The sequence below is a fragment of the Protopterus annectens genome, chromosome 14.part0, assembly GCF_019279795.1.
Source record: "Protopterus annectens isolate FY-2018-M chromosome 14.part0, PAN1.0, whole genome shotgun sequence".
NCBI lineage: Eukaryota > Metazoa > Chordata > Ceratodontiformes > Protopteridae > Protopterus > Protopterus annectens.
In genome coordinates this window covers 322484954-322505210 of record NC_056748.1, presented here as the reverse complement: position 1 = coordinate 322505210, position 20257 = coordinate 322484954, and the positions used below count along the sequence as shown (strand labels likewise).

At 40.1% G+C, this 20257-nt stretch overlaps 1 protein-coding gene across 1 annotated transcript in view; it reads left to right on the top strand.

The window, feature by feature from the left end:
• The window catches only part of TACC2 (transforming acidic coiled-coil containing protein 2), a gene marked incomplete in the record, with an annotated part of 1481681 nt that overhangs the window by 1276539 nt on the left and 184885 nt on the right, over positions 1-20257 (top strand). Inside the window, 1 exon segment of the mRNA XM_044056051.1 lies at positions 16399-16539. Within this exon segment, the coding sequence (XP_043911986.1) occupies positions 16399-16539 (141 nt within the window).

Here is a 20257-nt window from a genome sequence, read left to right as displayed (position 1 = left end):
GGAGGTTTGCATAGTGCAGCAATGAAGTGATGGCAAATGCTTTTGTATCTTCTTATGGCAAAAGCTGAAGATTTTAATTTCAGTCGCAGCTGTCCATTTACTTTCGTGCAAATGTGTTTAAATTTGCTGAACTATGGAAATACAGGGAAAAGGCAAACTGAAGGCAGTACTGTGAAACAGTTTAACTGTTCTTCAGTTGCGAGATATCATGATCTAGAAGTTACTATGTGCTGTGTTGATATAACTCCCCTGTCTGTAGACTGATGTTTTTGCATAGTGTCATGGGTTCAATTACAGCTACAGGTCAAATTATTATTTCATAACATTTTATATTCCTATCATACAGTTAATTGCAAATGTCTGCATTTCTCTCCATTTACAACATTTCATTAACATACCATTTGAATAGTGCAGCAGGACATCATTTGCAGAAACACTGCAGCCACAACAGGGAGACTTAGTAAGTACCCTTATCCTGCTTGTGTCTTAATGTTAGTTTCTCTCTCCTACCCCTTCTTGCTTTCTATAACAAGCATTTTTTGCTAACATACCAGCTTAATAATAAGGAAATATGCAAGAGTAACGCACAATATGGATGGTCCTACATGCCCCACAAAAAATACTGTTACTAGTCCTCTCTCATCTGTCTCGCCCTCTCTTTTCACCTCTTCTGCTTCCATAGATTGTCGTTGTCCTTCAGTTGTGTTATTTAAAGTGTGTAAAGGAAGAGTTCCTTTGTGGTGTGTTGAGATAATGCTCAGATCTACAGATAGATTTCTGCATACTTTCTATGGTTCTACTCCAGGCATTAGCTAAGTGTTTTTATTATACATTATACGTTTAGCTGTTACTGCATTTTGTTATGAGCCAGCATTATCCTTCTGTCATAAGCTACTTGGTTCCGGCCTCCCTCTTACCCTGTATTTTCTTCTCCCTTCTGTCATTCATCTTTTTCCTCTGCATTTGCACAACATCTGGCACTGTGCACTGACTGTAAGCGAGGCAAGAAGGAAGTGCACAGCTTATGGCAGAATAGTGGGAGTTTTTGCCTTCAAGCTCATTGCTGTGGTCCTCTTCATGTTGCTGTGCTTAGCTAAGTTTAGTCAGATTAATTCTACTTTTCAGAAAGTTAAAGAGTTGAATACACAGCTTACAGTTGTGACGGGTAATGGAGAGTAATGCATTCTCTGTTTCTGCAATCTGTTGTCACGTGGGAAGTTTGTGAAGTAGGAATTCTATGTGGTGTGTTTAGGTAATAGTCCAGTCTGTAGATTTTTCTTGCAGTACAATCAGGGTTCAAATCCAGATATATGCTGTATTGTTTCTGAATGTTTTGTACAACTCCTGTGGGTGTAAATGTTGGCTGCATCTTTTCTTAACACACGGTTATCCTGCTGCTATGCTAATGTACTTTCTCCCTGTTGTGAAGCTTCTCTTGTACAGATCTTGCACGAGTAATTATGCTGATAAAGCGAACAGTAACACAGCACAAATATGTGCAGAAAAGAAACCAGACATAATGTGTTAGTATGTCTGTATTGTGTATGGCTGTTACCAACTGTCCACCTCTTCTCACAACTTCTGCATCATCCATTAAACCTCTTTGATTCATAACTGTGTCTATAGGCCATGTTTCCAGCATTAATAACATGCCTGGTATAAGGATCGACTAACTGCAGCTGTCATGACAAAAGCGTAAATTGTAACATCTGAAACAAGACCATAACACATATGTATCTGGTCTGTATTCCATCAGACTCCTACATGGCTGTGTGTGTGTGTACAGTTCTTTGCGTGAAAGTCTGCACAGAGCACCACACACCCTGCTAATTCCCATTCCAAGTTGAGTGTCTCAAGATATGATTATGCATACATTTGGCAGCTCTGTGCTTCAGGCAGTATAACAAAAATGCAACAAGTAATTCTTTAAATTGCACATCTGTATGTCTGTATTAAAACACAATATCTGTATGTCTGTACTGAATTTTGACAACAAGCTTTCCAGACTTAATAGTGATGTTTACTCATTTAAGTCAGTCTGTTAACGTATGTCTGCACTCCAATGGTTGCACTTCCAACTGTATTACAATGATGGGTAACCTGTTCACATATAATCCATCACCAGTATTCTGCAGTGCAATGTCCAGTTTGACAATGCAAAAAGGCACTTCCTAATGCACATTGTACAAGCATGAGACAAGACAAGTGTGCAACCATCCCAGAATGAACTGGCAGAAGTGCTTGATATGACCATCCATGGGTTTACAACTGTGATTATTGACATCCCATACAGTGAAACTGGTACACGTCCCTCACAGTAATGCAGTGTACATGAAGGACAGTATACAAATCTAAGCAGAGAGGTATGTCATTACATGAGATAACAAATGGTGACTTTTTACCAATTACAAATGTATTTTTTCACATCCTTAAATTCTGACTCCTGTGGTTCTTGCGACTAATACTATGCTGTCTAGATTGTGTAACTAGATATGGAAGAGGTTCAATTCTTCTAACCATGCAATGTGCGTATGGGGGTGTGGTGACAGGTAAGTAACGCTTTAGTGTCAAATGTGCTGTGTCCATTTCCATTGAAGAGAACACATTTAACTTTGCATACAGCTCCCTCTGCACTTTATCCCACTTTTAACACAAACATCCTCTCTGCAGCACTGTGATGAGGCCATCCTGTCAAAAGTCCCCTCTTTCCCCATTGAGTCAAGCTTCTCTCGTGTCACTTTTGACTAATACTGTGCTCTCTAGATGATGTAACTGAATAGGTAAGAGGTTCATTTCTCACCATGGGGACCTTCTGTGTGTGGCTGCAATATCAGGTGCATATAGCTTCCTAAACAGACATGCTGTAGCAACTTCCAATCACAGGAAAAATGTAACCTCTGGAAGTATTCCATCATACCCTTATCTAAGTTATACCACAAACCTGTTCTCTGCAACACAGTGATGAGGTCATCCTGTCAAAAGTGCACACTCTACCTTAAGAGTCTAGCATTTTCTGTGGTGCTTCTGACTAATACTTTGCTCTCTAGATTCTATAATTAGATAGGTAAGAGTTTCAAGTCTCTCAGTGGGGAAAGTGTAGTTCTGTAAAATCTTTTCCTAATCATAAATGTCCTTCTCTTCTATGTTGCAGCAGTCTTTATATATGGGTTGTATTCCACCCTATGACCTGAAATTCAGCCAGTATATGGAAAGCTTTTAGCCACTGCCAGTACGTGGGATATTGCAAGTCTCCTTTGACATCAGCCATAAAAGGATGTAAGCATGTACCATCCCCAGAACAAGAATGCCCCATGAGGAACAAGTGTCCTAAGGAAAACAGTAAGTCATCCAAGGAAGTGACAAGATGCAGAGGGAAGGTGGGAGGGACAGAATACTATACCATAGATGAGAAGGACATCTATGGTTATGGTAAGATTTTACACAACTATTCTATGTCCTTCCATTCAGTGTTGCTGAATGTACATATGGGAGAGTGCCATGTCTTAATTGCGACCCTGGGAGGTGGAAGGAAAAGAGGAAAGCTGCAAGGAAGAATTCCCCACAAACCCATGGAGAATAACCCTAGCAAACCCTGCTCTGGACCTAGAAATAGAGTCCAACTTGTAATGTTTGGTAAAAGTGTGCACAGAAGACCAAGTAGCAGCCTCCAAAATGGAATTAATATCCAGACCCTTAAATAAAGCCCCTGAAGGAGCCACAGATCTAATGGAATGGGCTCTGACAGAAGAAGGCAAGGGCTTACCATGGAAATCCTAGCAAAACACAATGGCCTTAGAAATCCAAGATGAAATAGTTTAGAAGCAGGTAAACCCAGAGCCCTGGGATGAAAGGACACAAAAGCTGATCTGACTTCCTGATAGCTTTAGTCTTGTCCACGTAAAATCTAAGTTACCTATGCACATCTTGTTTATGCAAAACTTTTTCACTAGAGGACTGAGGAGAAGGAAAAAAAAGTAGGCAGTTGGATAGATTAAGAGGCAAGTCATTCACCACCTTAGGCATGAATGAAGGGTTGGTTTGCAAGGAAACCCTGTCCTTGTAGAAAAACAAAGTTGGAGATGTCAAAGACTGTATCTCAGAGACCATCCTAGCAGAAGTCAAAGCAACCAAGAGCACAGTTTTCCAAGTGCAAAGCTTCAGAGAAGCAGAACTTGCGGGCTCAAAAGGGGGCAGAGTGAGCTTTTATAAGACATAATTAAGGTCCCAAGGAGGAGAAACTGGTTTCCTTGGGGGCTTAATATGTAGGACTCCTTTAAGGAAAAGTTTAATCTCCAGTCTGGAAGCTAAAGGAGGTGATAGTGGCAGACAGAGCAGAGCAATGAGGAATATGATAGGCCACTTTTGAGCAGTTCACAAAGGTAAGAGTGTACTACTGGACTTCTTTTAAAGCACCAGATAGAACATCTTATCCATTTGGAAATGCAAGACTTTCTTGTATTGGGCTTCCTGCCAAACCCCAAGCATGCCTTGAAAGGGATCAGAAGTTGATCACCCACAAGGTTAGCTGTAATGTTGAGAGATGTGGATAAAGCAGAGATACTTTGTCCTGTGTGAGCAGATCCAACCAGTGAGATAACTTGTGGTGATGGCCCTTGGCTAGCTGCACAAGATGAGGGAACCAGTGCCGTCTTTGCCAAAAGGGAGTCCCCAACAAGATTTTTGGTTTGCCCTGCTGAATCTTCAGCATGGCTTTCTGTATGAGAGGTAAGGGGGGAATGCATAAAGAAACATCCCCTTCCATGAGAAAGACCGGGCCAGAGGATGTGGAATCCTGGCACAAAAGAGAGGAGGTTGTCTGTTTTGAGTTGAGGAAAAGAGGTCCAGATGTGGAGTACTCTACCGATGAACCAAGTCCAGGAACACACCCCTGTGAAGCATCCATTCATGGGAGTGTGTCATGGACCTGCTTAATGCATCTGCCACAGAGTTGTGAGCAGAGGGGTAGGTAAGCAACATTAAGGGTGACCTTGTATTGCATGGCCAATTCCCATGCCTTGATAGCTACCCTGCATAGAAGGTAAGATTTGGTGCCCCCCCCCCCCATTTATGTACCAGAGGACAGGGTATTTCCTGCAAAGATCTTTGGAGGACCTGATTGGAAGAGAGGATGGAAAGTTTGCAAAGCTAGAAGCAGAGCCCTCATCTCCCTGATGTTGATACGCTTTCTCGTCTGAGATGGCGACCAAAGACCCTGAGCCTTTCTGGAAGCAAAGATTGCTGCCAGCTCGTGTCTGAAGTATCTGTGAAAAACTGCTGAGAAGGCTGGGGCAAAAAAAGAGAAAGGCCTGGATTCAGAGAGGGCTGCTGAATCCACCAGAGGAGCTCTGTTTTCAGGCAGGGAAGAAAAGGAAACATAACTTCTAGGGGGTGAGAATGCTGGGACCAGGTAGTCTTTAGAAACCACTGAAAAGTTCTCATATGGAGTTTTGCAAAGGGTAACATGGGAATTGTGGAAGCCATGAATCCTAGAAGTGTTGGGAAATCCCTGGCTGAGATGGAAGGAAGAGTCAGAAGTGTGTATATGAAATGTGAGAGATTGACTGTTGTCTGTTGGTAGAAACACCATCATCAAGTCTGTCCTGAACCTGCACCCCAAGAAGATGAGCTCCTGAGATGGAGTAAAACTGGATTTTTTTGAAATTTATTGTGAAACCCAGGCTTTGAAGGAGATGATTCGCCTTCCATAGATTTTTGAGACAAGTGATCTGTGTTTGCTAGAAAGAGAAGGTTGTCCAGGTAAGGATAAAGGTGAATACCCTGGACCCTCAAGAAGGCAATGTCAGTGGCCAAGCACCTTGTGAATACCCTTGGGGCAGTGGAAAGACCAAAAGGCAAGGCAGAAAATTGATGGTGCAAAGAACCCACCGAGAAATGTAAAAAGTTCCTGTATTGAGGATGGATGGGGATATGCAGGTAAGTATCTTTGAGATTCAAGGAAGCCATGGAAGACTGAGGTGAAATAATGGGAAAGTGTCTCTGCAGGGAAACATCCAGAAAGAAGGAACTTGCAGGAAAGTATTCAAGTCAGAGAGATCTGGAATTGGTTTCCAAGGGCCATCCTTGCTTGCAACTAGGAACATTTTTGAGTAGAAACCCTTGCCTGTCGGATCCAAAGGTACAGTTTAAATGGTGCATTGAGACATCAGTTGCAAAAGGAGTTCTGGAAATGGTTGCCACTGTTTGGACGGGGGCTGTGAAATTCCCATGAAAGGAGGGAAATTCTTCCAAGTCATAAAATAGCCTTTTAGGATAATGGATAGGACCCCAGGCATCATGAGTGATCCTTGTCCATGCTGAAAAAGAAAGAGAAAGGTGAAGGGAAAATTGGTAATCACAATGAACTGGGTCTGGCTTGAAAGGACTGCTGAGAAGAGAGGATTGAAGAAGTTTTCGACTGAGGGAGGTCTTCTAGTAGACTTAGACCTAGGAGCAGAAGAGGAAGCAGTAGAGGAATGAGCAGGTCTTCTAACAAAAGGGGTCTTGACAGGGAAGTTTCTGTGAAATTTAGGGACGAGGAAAATGGGTGTTTCAGGCCTTGAAGCTGCTTCCCTTTTTCTTGCTGAGCCTTAAGTCTGCAGCTGCAGTGCCAAAAAGGGTAGACTTGTCTAACAGAGCATCGTATAACGTTGCCGTAATATCTGGTAATGATTGAAGTCTCAGCCATGAATGCCTCCTAAGTACAGAGGCAGAAGCAACATCTCTAGATGATGCCTCAGCAGCATCATAGTTGCACTTAATGGAATGTCTAGCTACTTAAGAGGAAGCAGCCAAAAGTGACAAGACCCGTGTTTTAATCTGAGTCTGGCAAAGAAGATAAGGCCTGTGAAGCTTGAGAAAGCAAAGCTAAGGAGTACCTAGACATGCAAGTCTGGTAGTTAATAGCTCTGATATCTAAAGTGGAAGAGGTATATATTTTTTTACCCAGTCTCTCAAGAATCTTGCTCTTTTTATCAGAAGGAATAAGCTTGGCAGGAGGAGATAACCGGGAAGTCTTATCTGAAGCTGTGAAGCCCACAGCTGGATCTGCAGAGGGTCACTTACAGAGAAACTTGCAATCATCTTATACATTATAAAGTCTGTCAGGCCTTTTGGGAGTAGGGGCCTGAGAATCTGGAGCTTTAGATGAGGAAGCAAATGTATCTAGGCAAGCTGGAAAGACTGGAGGAACTGCAGAGGGAGAGGGAACCTCCATCTGAAAGAGGTCATAATACCTCTTGTGTTCTTCAGAAATCTGGGAACAATCCCATTTGAAGAACTCTCTAATTTTATTAGTCTCTCCAAAAGAAATTTCTTCTTGAGGGGAATCCCCTACATTGGATTCCTCCTCAGGGGATGAAGTAATTTGGGTGGAATATGCCAGGGAGTAATCATCTAAGGAAGAATCCTCAGAATCAGAATCAAGCACCTGAGACCCAGCAGCCTGAACCTGAGAAGAAGTGAAAGAAGGCTGAGGAAGAGAGGAAGTAGGCTTCAAAGCCATCAGGGCCTTAATCAGACCTTGGAAAAAGGCATCTCAATCTGACTGAGGAGAAGGGAGGTTGGGATGTTTTGTCTTTTGTTTCTTCTTCACATGTCTTTCTGAGAGAGGAGACCAGAAAAAGGAACCAGACCTAGGCCTAACTGCTGACATAGTAAAAGGAGGATCCCTATTCGCAGCAGCAGAGATGGCACTGGAGTCTCCCAGCACAAGCCACAGTTCCCCCATGTCACCCAAAATGGACGTCTGCATAGCTTTGGACGAGATGGGATCCACTCCTTTGGCAGCTTCTGGAGAGGAACCTGCAAAAGGAGTGGACCTGACCTCTGACTGTACCACCAGGTCTTCACTGATCTCATGGGGTACACTTGAGGTAGAAGGTGCAGCAGAAGATTATTCAGGTTTCTGCTTACTCACCTGCTTCAAACGGCTCAGCCGAAGGACCCCTGGAACCCTCTATAACATCTTTAGCCAAACATTTAAGCCACTGATTCTCCAGGTGTACAGATTAAGAGCCAAAAGCTGGCTACTCAAAGTCTTAGGCACAAAGGCCTGACAGATGGAACAGGAGTGGTAGTCATGACTTGGCCCTAAACAGAAAAGACAGAGATTGTGCCTATCTTTATGTGGAATCTGCCTTGCACACCTACACTTGCCTTTCCTGGATGATATGAACAAAAACAGACATCAGTAGCAAGAAACTGAATCCCCAACAGGACACTTTTTTATTTGAAGGTGGATAGAGATACACACATGAAATTTGACTGCAGACCATGCCTTCTGAATGGCAGCAGAAAAGTTCTGAGTATGGTACATGCGGACATCTTTTTATGGCTAATGTTGTCAAAGCAGATATGCAACATCCCACGTACTGGCAGCGGCTAAAAGCTTTTGTATGCTAGCCAGATGTTGGGTCAAAGGGTGGAATACAACCCATATGTAAAGAATGCTGCAACACTGAATAGAAGGACATCTTGTATTTGTGGCTTCAATGTCAGTTAGAGCATGACCATTCAAGAAGCTATATGTATCAATTTCCACTCAGCGGTAGATTTTAACATAGAAGTGGATGCCCCATCTCCTTATCCCACAGTTACCACAACCATCATCCCTCCATCCCACTGATGAGGTCAGCTTGTCATAACTGCACACTGTGCCTTTACAAGTCACCATTCTCCTGTGGCACTTATAGCATATTATGTATTGTATTGATTGTGTAAATGGTTATGTAAGTGGTTCAAATCCATCATTTGGAATAAATAGTGTTAGTGTGTACTGTCATGTACGTTTGTCTCCATGACAACACCCGTTTTGTAAAATTCCACTTGGGTGATGTGTTTCTGCCTGGTAGAGGTTTACCCTATAGCAGTAATTGATTTTAGAAACACAATGTTTACATTATGCTATCAAAAAAGAACCACATCAGAGCGGTCCTATGAGTTACCCTGTGGCTGTTGATATTTTCCTCTCCCTGTACTGCTTAAGTACACAGAAGGTTGGAATCCAGCAGTGATGGACTACTGTCATGGGTGTTTGTCATGCTGTGTAGAGAAGCTTTGTAATGCATGTAGTGTGTGTAGCCGTGTAGTGTTACTGTGTACTTCAACTACATTCATACATTTTTAGAACATCAACGTATGAAACAATGGTGAAGTCATCTATTCAAATGTGCATTGTCACAATTGCAAAAGAGCATGTGTAGCATGTGCGATTAAGGCAGTGTTGTGTACCTTGTGATCTTTGGTAAACTGCTCATATCAGCCATTACTCCTTAGACTCAATTGTGTGACTACATCTGTGAATGTGCAGGAAGGTAACAATGTTGTTAGCCAGCTGTCTACTGTGTACATGTATGGATTGGGTTGCCTATCGCAATGATTTCTGCTCCTTCTTCACACACACGTGCTTTTTTGATAATGATGATGCCATTGAATGACTTTTATCTTTCCAATGAGAAACTACTAAGGCTTTTCCTTCTGGTGTGAGGACATGGGACTTTGTTCCATATGCTTGTGCCTTAGTAAAGCATGTATTCAAATCTGTCGTTATCCACACATTGTGCCTGATTGCCATTCTCCCATCACCTTGACAACTGTTTTACACATCTTTTGTGTCTGAGTATACCTACTAGCAGGCAGTGTTGTGTGTGAAGTCTTGCATAGCAACAGAATTTTAAAGAAATAACAGGCACACATCTCCCTTGCAACAATAAAATGATGTCATGGCTTCAAAGACTAAAATATGTCACACTTGTAGCACCAGTGTCACTGCAGCGCATTCATTCTTTCCATTATCATGTAGCATCTGTCACATAGGTGTTTAAATTGCACATTGACTGACTGTATCCATTGCCTGCTCTGATGCTGTTATGCATGAATGACAATGACATGTGTTATAATGTGTACAGCTACAGTGGGAGAAACTTCCCCAGCCCTTTTATCTCATTCAAATTGCAACACAGTCATATGAAGTAGTGATTTCACATAGGTGAAAACTCACAGTTTTATTAAGACTTCTACTGTGGCGCATGTGATTTTTATGCATGTTTGTATTTGGTGGACTTGCATAACTTGCTGTTCATTTCCAACCAAGGGTAACATTCTTTAAATGAATTGACATTATACAAACACTGCATGAAGTTATTATTCTCAAACTTTATTTATTATTAATACAAATAATATAAGTGCTTGTGTTGTGAACATGTTTCTATGGCAGCACTTGCTGTAATGTTTTGTCAGCATGCCCAGTGTAATCCTGTATGACATACACTCCATTTATAAACGCAGACCTTGAAGTACTGCAGTGTCATCAGAGCTGTGTTGGAATTTGTCACTTGTATAGTTTGATTGCAGTTTTATTACTGTTTATGATGCACATGTCTTAGACAAGCATATTTTTATATATGTGTCAATGTAATATATACCCCCTTATCTATGGTTGTCCAATGACAAATGTTAAAACATGTACCTTTCAGCTGTGCATGACACAGCTGCTGTATGGCTCATGCTTTCTTTATACAGGATGGAGTGGAGGATACAGCACTACAGTCGTCACACATACAATCCGTGTATATACATTCAGTAACTGCACTGTATACAAATGGCCCGTAATGTATCCATTGTTCTTGCTATTATCTCAATTTGGCATGTTATCAACATTAATATCACATTTTATCCCCTTTTTCTTACAATGTTGCATTGTGTTTCTCTCGCATCCATTGTTAGCACATCTATTTTAAGTCATGTATATAGGTAATCAGTTGCAAACAGGATTATATATTCCCATCAATATGGACAACCTATTGAAAATGTTTCTTTCTGGCATAATCGCATTTGAGTGCATTAACTGAGTACATTTTTTTTTCTATTTGCCCTCCACTCATAGTTATCTCTGCACTGTTAACAGTTTATGCTGTATAAATTTTCCCAGTTGCAGGTCCGCTTCATCTACGTGCTTGAAAGTCACTTGCCTTTACTTCATATAAGCTGTTTACATAATACATTTGCCTACAGGCAAGAATTTTTGCTTGCATCGAGTGCTCATGTTTCCACCATTTCAGGGCTGCCAACTCTATTGCTGGCCACAAAACAGTGCTTGAAATTGTGCAAGTGCAATGAGCAGCATGCATATTCATTGACACTGCTGCTCATCTCACTAACATGCTGCAATTGTGTATGCTTTGCACAAAGCCTGCATGATTGTTAATGAATCCAAGGGCATATTAATATGCACATGTACATGTGTATGCATATAAAAACACACACATTCATTTTATTGTGTGTGGCTGCATTTGTCCCAAAACACATATCCACTGTGTCCAGGCTTCATCTGTTTCTTCGCATAGCTACTGTATAGCCCTGGGCACATAGGCAAGAACTGCAGATCTATAGTGCTCAATACTATACCACTACTAATTGGCAGACAGTGTATTCGCATATGCAATTTTAACACATATTCCTACTTCATTGCTCATAGCACCTATGTCTGCATGGCACACAGGCTGGTCAAGCTGTGCATGTTTGGTTCCCCATATCGGTTTTGCAAGCATTGCTGGTGTTCTTATTTTTCCTTAGGCCCACAATCTGCTATGCTTTAAACCATTTGATGTCTGTCTTCACTCAGTCACCCCATCTGGATATGAGGTGCATGACCTACTGTATGGTGCTTTGTACCCTTTTACCCATTCACTGCACTGTTTCATTTGTAACAGTGGTGGAGGATATCATGGCTGCTGTGCTGCTTGTTTTGCTGAAGTTTCTCAAGTTACAAGGCATGATGCTGATAGCAGCTTGCTTCACAGTACATGTTCTGCAACGTACTGAACAGTTAGTGATGGATACTTTGCAGTATGTATTGTGCAGCACATTGAACAGCTACTAACTACTACTTCATAGTATATGTTCTGCAGGACACTGCTCAGGTGCAGAAAAGAACTTTGTATTATATATTTTGCAACATAATGACCAGGATCTGGCAGGTACTCCACAGTATGTGTTCTGCAGTACATTGAGCAGGTACCAAGATGTGTAGTTGTTTCTCTTAATCTACCACATACTTGACGACATCTCATCCTCCCTTCTTCTGTTATGATTTGTGGAAACAGTCTCTGAATGAAGCTTACCATTGTGGTCATTTCACTGAGGTAGCCTTTGCATGCTGTAAAGACCAGTGAAAGAAGTTATTTTGTTGATGATCTGTTTTATTTCCTTGTTTTAAATAGTATACAGCAGGTACTTTAAGGGTATTTGCCATTACAGTAGAACATGACTGTGTAAGTTTTTATATTGCTGGGGCCAGTTTTGTTGGCATGGGGGGAATAAAGCCCTGGCTATGACTCCTGAGACCTGAGTTTGAATAGTGGCTCAGAAATCAATTGCAGCAAGAGTTGGTTGGGGGTGGGGGGAGGAATATAGCCTGCTTGCTTCCTCAAAGCAGGGGGAAATGTAAGGAGTTGGTATCTTTGTATGATCTCCTCAGTTGAAGTCCAGATAAAAAGTGGGACTAAAACTGAGTGTACAGCCTACAGGAGGTGAAAGGCCAGTTGGTTGCATCACATGCAAAGGTGTGTGTATACATTGTGTAGGCACAGTGCATGCCAGTCTCTTTGTTCATAGGTGTATACTAGGCTAATGATCAGTATAGGGCCTTTACAGTCCTAGCCATGCATCCCAAATGTGTCTCAAGTTACATGTTTTAGATGTTTATTTAGGGGTAATTGTTGGTTATGACATGATTTACTGACTGCCTCTGTCCATCAGAGATGTGGGCACCAAACCAGGGATGAATTTTCAATTACCCATCCAATGGTCCAAGTTGTTTTTCATTAGGGTTAGGGAGGGTCTTTATTTCACTTGGACGGGTAGCCTGTTCCATAAAATAGGAATTCTCTGCGATGCATATCTGTCTCTTCAATATGTTCTATTTATGTTGCAAGCAAAATTTAGATAATCAGATCTAATAGTTCTTATACTGCTTTGTGAATGTGCAAAAGGTTCATCAGAGCCGGGTCCATCAATGCCTTGTATGCCAGACATAATCCCCTGTCAGTAGTCTTAGGAGACGGAATATAAATTTAGGGCTTTGAGATGAACAGTCTGCAATGTTGTTTGCTATTGCTGCAACTTTGGATCTCTATTTATCACGTACATAATGTGGAGCTTTTCTCCCTGGGCATTCACTAAAAAAGTACCTGCGTCCAGTTGGAATTTCCTGGTAAACGAATGTAAAATAAAAAATGATCCACATAGGATTTTTTTTTTTTAATGCCCTGTATCCTTTTTATAATGAACCTTTGTGGACATTACAGTTGCTGCATGCATCTGGTCAAGTACGTACTAAAGGAGCATTATCATCAATGATGGGTCAGATGAGGGAAATGATGGGTCTGATGAGGGCAAAGAATAGTGGTACAGTGACTTCCCTTGACCAAATGCCTTGCACTTGTAAGCTGAACAATATAGAAGGATTTCCTTACTACCTTGAATACATTTTGTTCAAAGGCCAGGTTATTTTCTTAATGTGTTCCCAGATCCCTGACTAGTGAGTCAACTCTTAGGGATGTTTTATTAATGACATAGTTTCCTGGGGTGGCCAAATTACCAAAAGGTACTATGATTTCTTGGGACTGAGTTTTAAACTGTTGCTTTGGAATTTGTCTGTGTTAGACCCTCTTGTAAGATGTTAGTGTCTTTGGGGTATTCTGTGTCTGCTCCCAGTTTGCAATCATCTGTAAACCTGGTCAGCCAGAGACCTTTCACATTAGCCTTGGCTTCAGAGAAGTAGATGCCAAAGTTAAACGGGCCCAATACACAGCCTTAAGGGATTCCACTGGTGATTGGCCTCTTTGAGGAGGTGGTCTCACCAATCCTAACTTTCTGGGTCCTATCTATGAGCCAGCATGTTATATAGGGATTTATGTGTAATTTCATAAGTTTAACAATGCCTGAGCGGGGTATTATATTAAATGCTTTAGCCAGGTCAAAGTAGGCAATATGCACTGTTTCACCCTCATCCATTGCTTTGGTGCCTTTCTCAAAGAAGTCCACCTGGTTCAGTAGGCATGACCTTCTTTTCACAAAGCCATATTGGATGGCTCCATCATCTAAAGGTCTGCTATGTCTTTGTTGATCATTTCCATGATGATTCTTTCTATGGCTTTTCATATAAGACTCGTCAAATTAATAGGTCTGCAATTTCTGGGATCTGTTGATGGCCCACCCTTATGAAGAGGGATAACTGTTGCAGTTCTCTATTCTCATGGCACAAAGCTTGTTTAAAGACTATAGTTAAATAATAATGCCAGTGGCCTTGATAGATCATATTTTAGAGTATTCAGGAGGCATACCTGGATATTATCAGGGCCTACTGAGGCTGTGTTTTTGGCCTTGGTGAGCGCAGCCAAAACTTGCTTGCTCTTTATAGTTTGGGGAGTTATGTTTGAAAGTATTTCTTGGGAACTGGCTAGGAATGAGTAGGGGTAAAGCTGGAACTGAATTTGTCAACCAGAAGATTCACTGTATCACCTTACATAGTGAATGCAGCACCATTAATCACCAGCCCAGCTCACTGCTTTGTGCTGCCTTTCAGGTTTGGCATATCTGAAGAAGGTTTTGTGGTTGCTTTTGCCTGGGAGCTACCTTGACCTCAAAATTGGCTTTGTTAGATTTAATTAGGCCTCTTAGCTACCTGTTTATTTTGATGAGAGAGTTATTATCTTTATGGAAGTTTAATTTCCTGGTTTTAGCCATAATATTTTTTCCTTTTCTTGTATAGCCTGTTTAATCTGGGATGCCACAAGGTAGTGTGTTAGTTTTGAGCTTTATTCTAGTAGGTACAGTAGCCTATATGCAGCCATTGGCATAGCCGTGCAGATTTTCTGTGAACAATTCTTTCTAGGCTGCTGTGTTCTCTGGATATGGAGGGGCATTGAACATTGACAAACTACTTAATAAAAGATAGTTTGCCTTGGAACATTTCCTAACCATTACTGGGTTTACTGGGGTTGATTTTGATTTTGAAGGAGACAGCTTTATGGTCAGACCTTACCAGAGAGGTTGTGACATTGAAGTTGGTGCAGCGTTCTATATGTTTGTGAGTACAAAATCCAGTATGTTGGAGCCTCTAGTGGGTGTATGCACTAACTGGTTATCTGCATTTGTATTTACAAAATCCAAGGAATCTTTGTGCTTGCAGATTTGGGACTTTGTAGGATTCCCAGTCTATAGTAGGGTAGTTCAAGTCCCCCCCATAGTTAAGGTGTTCGGTTGGATGGTGAGTGTCTCCAATAGATGTAAGTATGTACTGTGAGTTTCATCTGACATAGAGGGTGACCTGTAGCTTGGTAGGATATGCTACAGGATTTTATCTATGTTGACCTCTTCATGTAGATCCTACTCAACCAACCTGGAAGAATCCTTTAGTCCCGGTCTGTGGAGCTACTTGTCTAAAAGAGGGAAGGCACTGAAACCTTTAAACTGCATCTCTGTACTGCACAGATGTCTGTGTTCTCCAGGATGAGGAGTGCTTGGAGGAAGTTTAGCATTTTGTTTAGGCTCCTGACATTATAACATAACACCTTGTGGTTCATTTGAGATGATTTTTCTATGTCGGTAGGTTTGTCAGTTTGGCATTGTCTAAAAAAAGGACTCTGTGGGGAGGTTGAAGTTTTAGCCAATATTCAAAAGCCCAGAGGAGAACAGGTGAGGACCATCCTTGGCAAAGCAACACGGTTTGTTAACCATGCCATCCCATGCTGACAAATATTAGATCCCCTAAGAATGACAGCAGAAACTCAGCCAGTTGTTAAAATTAATCATCTTTTGTTGGTATTGCTGGGTGGACCAAACATGCAGAGTTGAGGTTAGGGCTGATCCATATGTCCAGTGCATAGATGATGGTATCTACTCATGAATAAGAAAATTACTGACTGAAATGAATGGCCTATAGAGCTGCCAATTAGGGAATGAATGAAAATGGAAGGGCAGGGCTAGTTGTTTAGTGCAGAGGCTGCAGCAAAAAAAAAAAGTTTGTTGCCAATGTAAAATATAGAACATTTGACTCAATATTTGTCTTCACTTAATATTTTTTTGCTATTAAATCAATTGTTCTGTAGATGGTACCCTTGTGTATTACTTGGCAAGTTGTGTGCTGTCTTATTTGCCAATATGTAGTAATATACACTTCTCTGCATTGAATGTTTAATTTTAATTAGTAGAAAGTTCTATAAATTTGATGAAGGGAGCTACACAAAATTTAGTACGTAGTACTGCATTATATACTTTTTCCACAAGTATGTGATACTGGCTACATAATCGTTACGATATTTAAAAAAATGGTTACATAGCAGAATGGTTGTAACAGAAGCCACATTTATCATTTTTTGTGTCCGTCTTCCTCTTCAGATATCACCCGAAGAACACATTACTAGTGTTGATGCTTTGCTCACTAGGATATCGCGACAACCTCCAATGAGTGATAATGTTCAGTACCTAGACCCTGAATTAGCAGAAAAAAATCCTCGAGTATTTGCCCAAATACTGCAGGTTTGTAACAATGACATTAACTTGTCCATTCTGTAGGCATTCTTTCAAATAACGAATGAGTACTTTAGGTTTTATTCTTTACATTTCATTTGTTGTTGACTTGGAACCACTAAGTATTTAACAGGAAATTCTGTTTTGTTGTTGCTTTGTATTTCTTCCCAAGAAATGCTTAAACTATGCTGTAGATGGCTTGTATGATTTACATTGCTCATCATATTTTTCTTGCACTTTTCACCTTAATTTCTGAAAGATCTTGGAAGTAACTAGCAGCTCTGTGGACTAGGAATAGTTGCCTGAATTTTTAATCTCATCTCACCACTGTTTCACTTAATTTTTATGGAGTTCTTAGAGTAATACATAGTATTGTTGCATCTACATTGAAAGCACACAGAATCCAAACCTTGCATACCAAGTCTGGCAAAATAATTAAGTGCTTTGGCCACAATTCAACCTTTTATCAAAAAGAAACCGAGTGGAAGGGGGCTCATTTTCCTGTAAGTAACAAATTCATCTCAGAAGCAAAATTAACGTGTTGGTCATAAAGTAGTGAACAAATGCTAGCTGTATTATGTATATAATTAACTAACGTTCACATATGGCTGTAGTATAATGTGACCAACTGAAACAACACTCTTAAAAAGAGAGTGTTTTCTAGTACCAGAGGAATGCTTGTAAACCTATTCGGTCATTTGTTAGACAAATACAGCAATTTAACTTAGAGTAAATGAAAAATGCAAGAAACATTTCAGTGTTTGCAATAGGAAGAAAACAATACAGTGTGTGAATATGTGTTGCGAACCAATAAGTTAAACTAGGCAAAAAAAAGAATTTTATAACATTTGTACATGCAAATCTCTTTGTGACTTTAGGTATGCTGAGCTATAGTCAGTGTTTATAACATGCATGTAACAGACTTTGTACACACAAAACGTATGCTTTTGCATACCATGTTTGTTTGAACAAAGCATTTAACCAGATCATAGTGCCACCTCCCTCACACTCGTTCACTTAAGCATACTAACTCCTCAGTCCATTAACAGTAGGGATTAGTAGCACACCAGTTTTTGCAAAAACACAGGGACTAGTCACTTTGGACAATCTGTTTTGGCGAGATAACACACAACAGGATATTAAGTGTTGCCTCTCCCTTATCCGAACATTTAGTCAAATCTCACAAAAATGATTGTTTTAAAAAAATAGATCTTTCACTCTGTCACTGTGATACACTGAAGTTTAGTTTTTCCTCTGAGTGGTGATTTTTATCTTAAGTATATATATCTTATTAGTTCTGTGAAAGCTGAAGCCCCAGTATGGGCATCATTTTTGCTTCCTATACAAATGTTTTTTTATATGAAACATTTTCGGAATGTGTATTGTGTATCTATGACTCAAAGAGAGGAATTAAGGTAGGTCAGATGTTATTTACCATTATAATTGGTGCATTATCCACTAAGGCATAGTTAGCTGCATTCCACCCATGTGGCAGCAGTTGACTGTTAGTGTTAACTGGCATTCCTTACTGAAATTGTTGGGGCTAGTTTTGTTGGTGATGCAGATTACATGCCAGTGAAATGATTTAATAATTGTAAGCTGATCTCAAAGCCATCCACAAACACATTTTGAGAAAACCCACCAGTCTGCAGCTCCCAAATATGTTTTATTTTAATAATTATGTACTTTATATATTAATCAAAAACAAAAAAGGCTGCACAGGATGCCACAGTAAACCAAATTTTAATATAATTTAAGCGCTTTCATTCCACTATATAAGGAGTCATCAAAAACAATGTGGCTGCTTCCTTCCTCCATTTAAAAATTCTTAAAGGCACCAAAAGCATCATTTTTTTTAGAAGTAATAAAACTACAAAAACTACTACCACTATAAAAGGCTCACTTACTGTGTCCAAAGTAAAAATTCCAGCAACAAACGAATAGGAAGACACAGAGACAGCTGATATATATCCAGTTCAAAACTTTTACTGCAGTCCAACAAAACACAAGCACTTTCACCAAACAGGCATCATCAGGTGCATTACAAAAGCACTAACAAACACACAATACAAATTCAAATTTAAAGACACAACACATATAAAAGACATATAAATTTAATTTAAAAACATACATAAATAATGCATACTAAAACTATACTTCAATACTAATAACTACCTTCTTAGGGGTCTCTTCTTTAATTTGGGTACTAATGGAACTGATTCATTAAGCTCATGTCCTACATCAGCTCTAAACCTCACTATCCATGAGGATTCCAAATCCTCGGTCTTAGCACGTATATCACCCTGCCTCACATTCTCATAAACCCTAGCAATTACTAAAAATTTAAAACCGTGACTAGAGTCAGTACTCAAAACATGCTTCGCCAATGCACTAACCACATTACCTTTATTCATATGGTAGATATGTTCTCTTATGTGTTCTCTGAAGGGACGGTCAGTCTTACCTATGTAAAACATTTTGCATACAACGCAGTGAGCGAAATAAACAATATGTGAAGTATCACGTGTAGCTGCTATTGGTAAAATTGTAACATTTACTTTGGTCGGATGTTCAAATTTGCAACTCCTGTCAATATATACACACCAGTTGCAATGACCACATGGTTTAGTTTCAACTAAATGAGAATTCCTACTTGCATCCTTTGGATAACACAACCTATGTCTCAGTGACCTACTGTTCTTATATAAAAAAACACAGCATTTCAGGTATGTGCCTAGATATATCATTGTCAGTTCTAAGGACACCCCAGTGTTTTTTAATAATATCCTTGTAACAATCTGCATCACTAGTATAAGTAACTCTAAACCTCAAACCAGTGTTATACTTACTTTCTCTACTCCTAACAAACTCACTATTACCTGTAGAAAAATACGGTCTAGCTTCATTCATCCTTTTATCAAAAACCTTAACTGCTTGTTTTGGATAAGATATTCCTCATAACCTCACTCCTTCAAACTCATCTTCATGTTATCAACTTCACCAATAAAATCACTATCCCTAGCATTTAATCCTGAAGCTCTATAACACTGGTTAGAAGCCACACTTCTAAAAACATAAGGAGGATGAAGACTGTCCCTATGTAATAAATGATTCACATGACAGTCTTTCCTGTGCAACTTAGTGTAAATAACGCCAGTTTCATCCTTAATAACAGAAACATCCAAGAAATCCACCGATAATTCTGAGGAGTGAGATGTAAACTTCAAATAACAGGTACTACTATTCACATATTCCATAAAGGAAGCAAATATATCAAGGTCTCCCTTCCACAAAATAAATAGGTCGTCCACAATTCTACAAAAAAACAAAACATGTTCATTGAATGGCCCATTAAATATATGGTCATACTCCCAAACGACCATAACAGCATTGGTGTAGCTATGGGCACAAGAAGTGCCCATAGCCATGCCATTGCATTGCTTATATATTTGCTCACCAAAAGCAAAGATATTGTGCTCAAGCACAATCTCCAACAGTTTCACCAACAATTGAACCTTGTTTAGGGGTGTAATCTGTAAACCGCTGCAGAAGACCGAGGATTTGTAATCCTCATGGATAGTGAGGTTTAGGGCTGATGTAGGACATGGGCTTAATGAATCCATTCCATTAGTACCCAAATTAAAGAAGAGACCCCTAAGAAGATAGTTATTAGTATTGAAGTATAGTTTTAGTATGCATTATTTATGTATGTTTTTAAATTAAATTT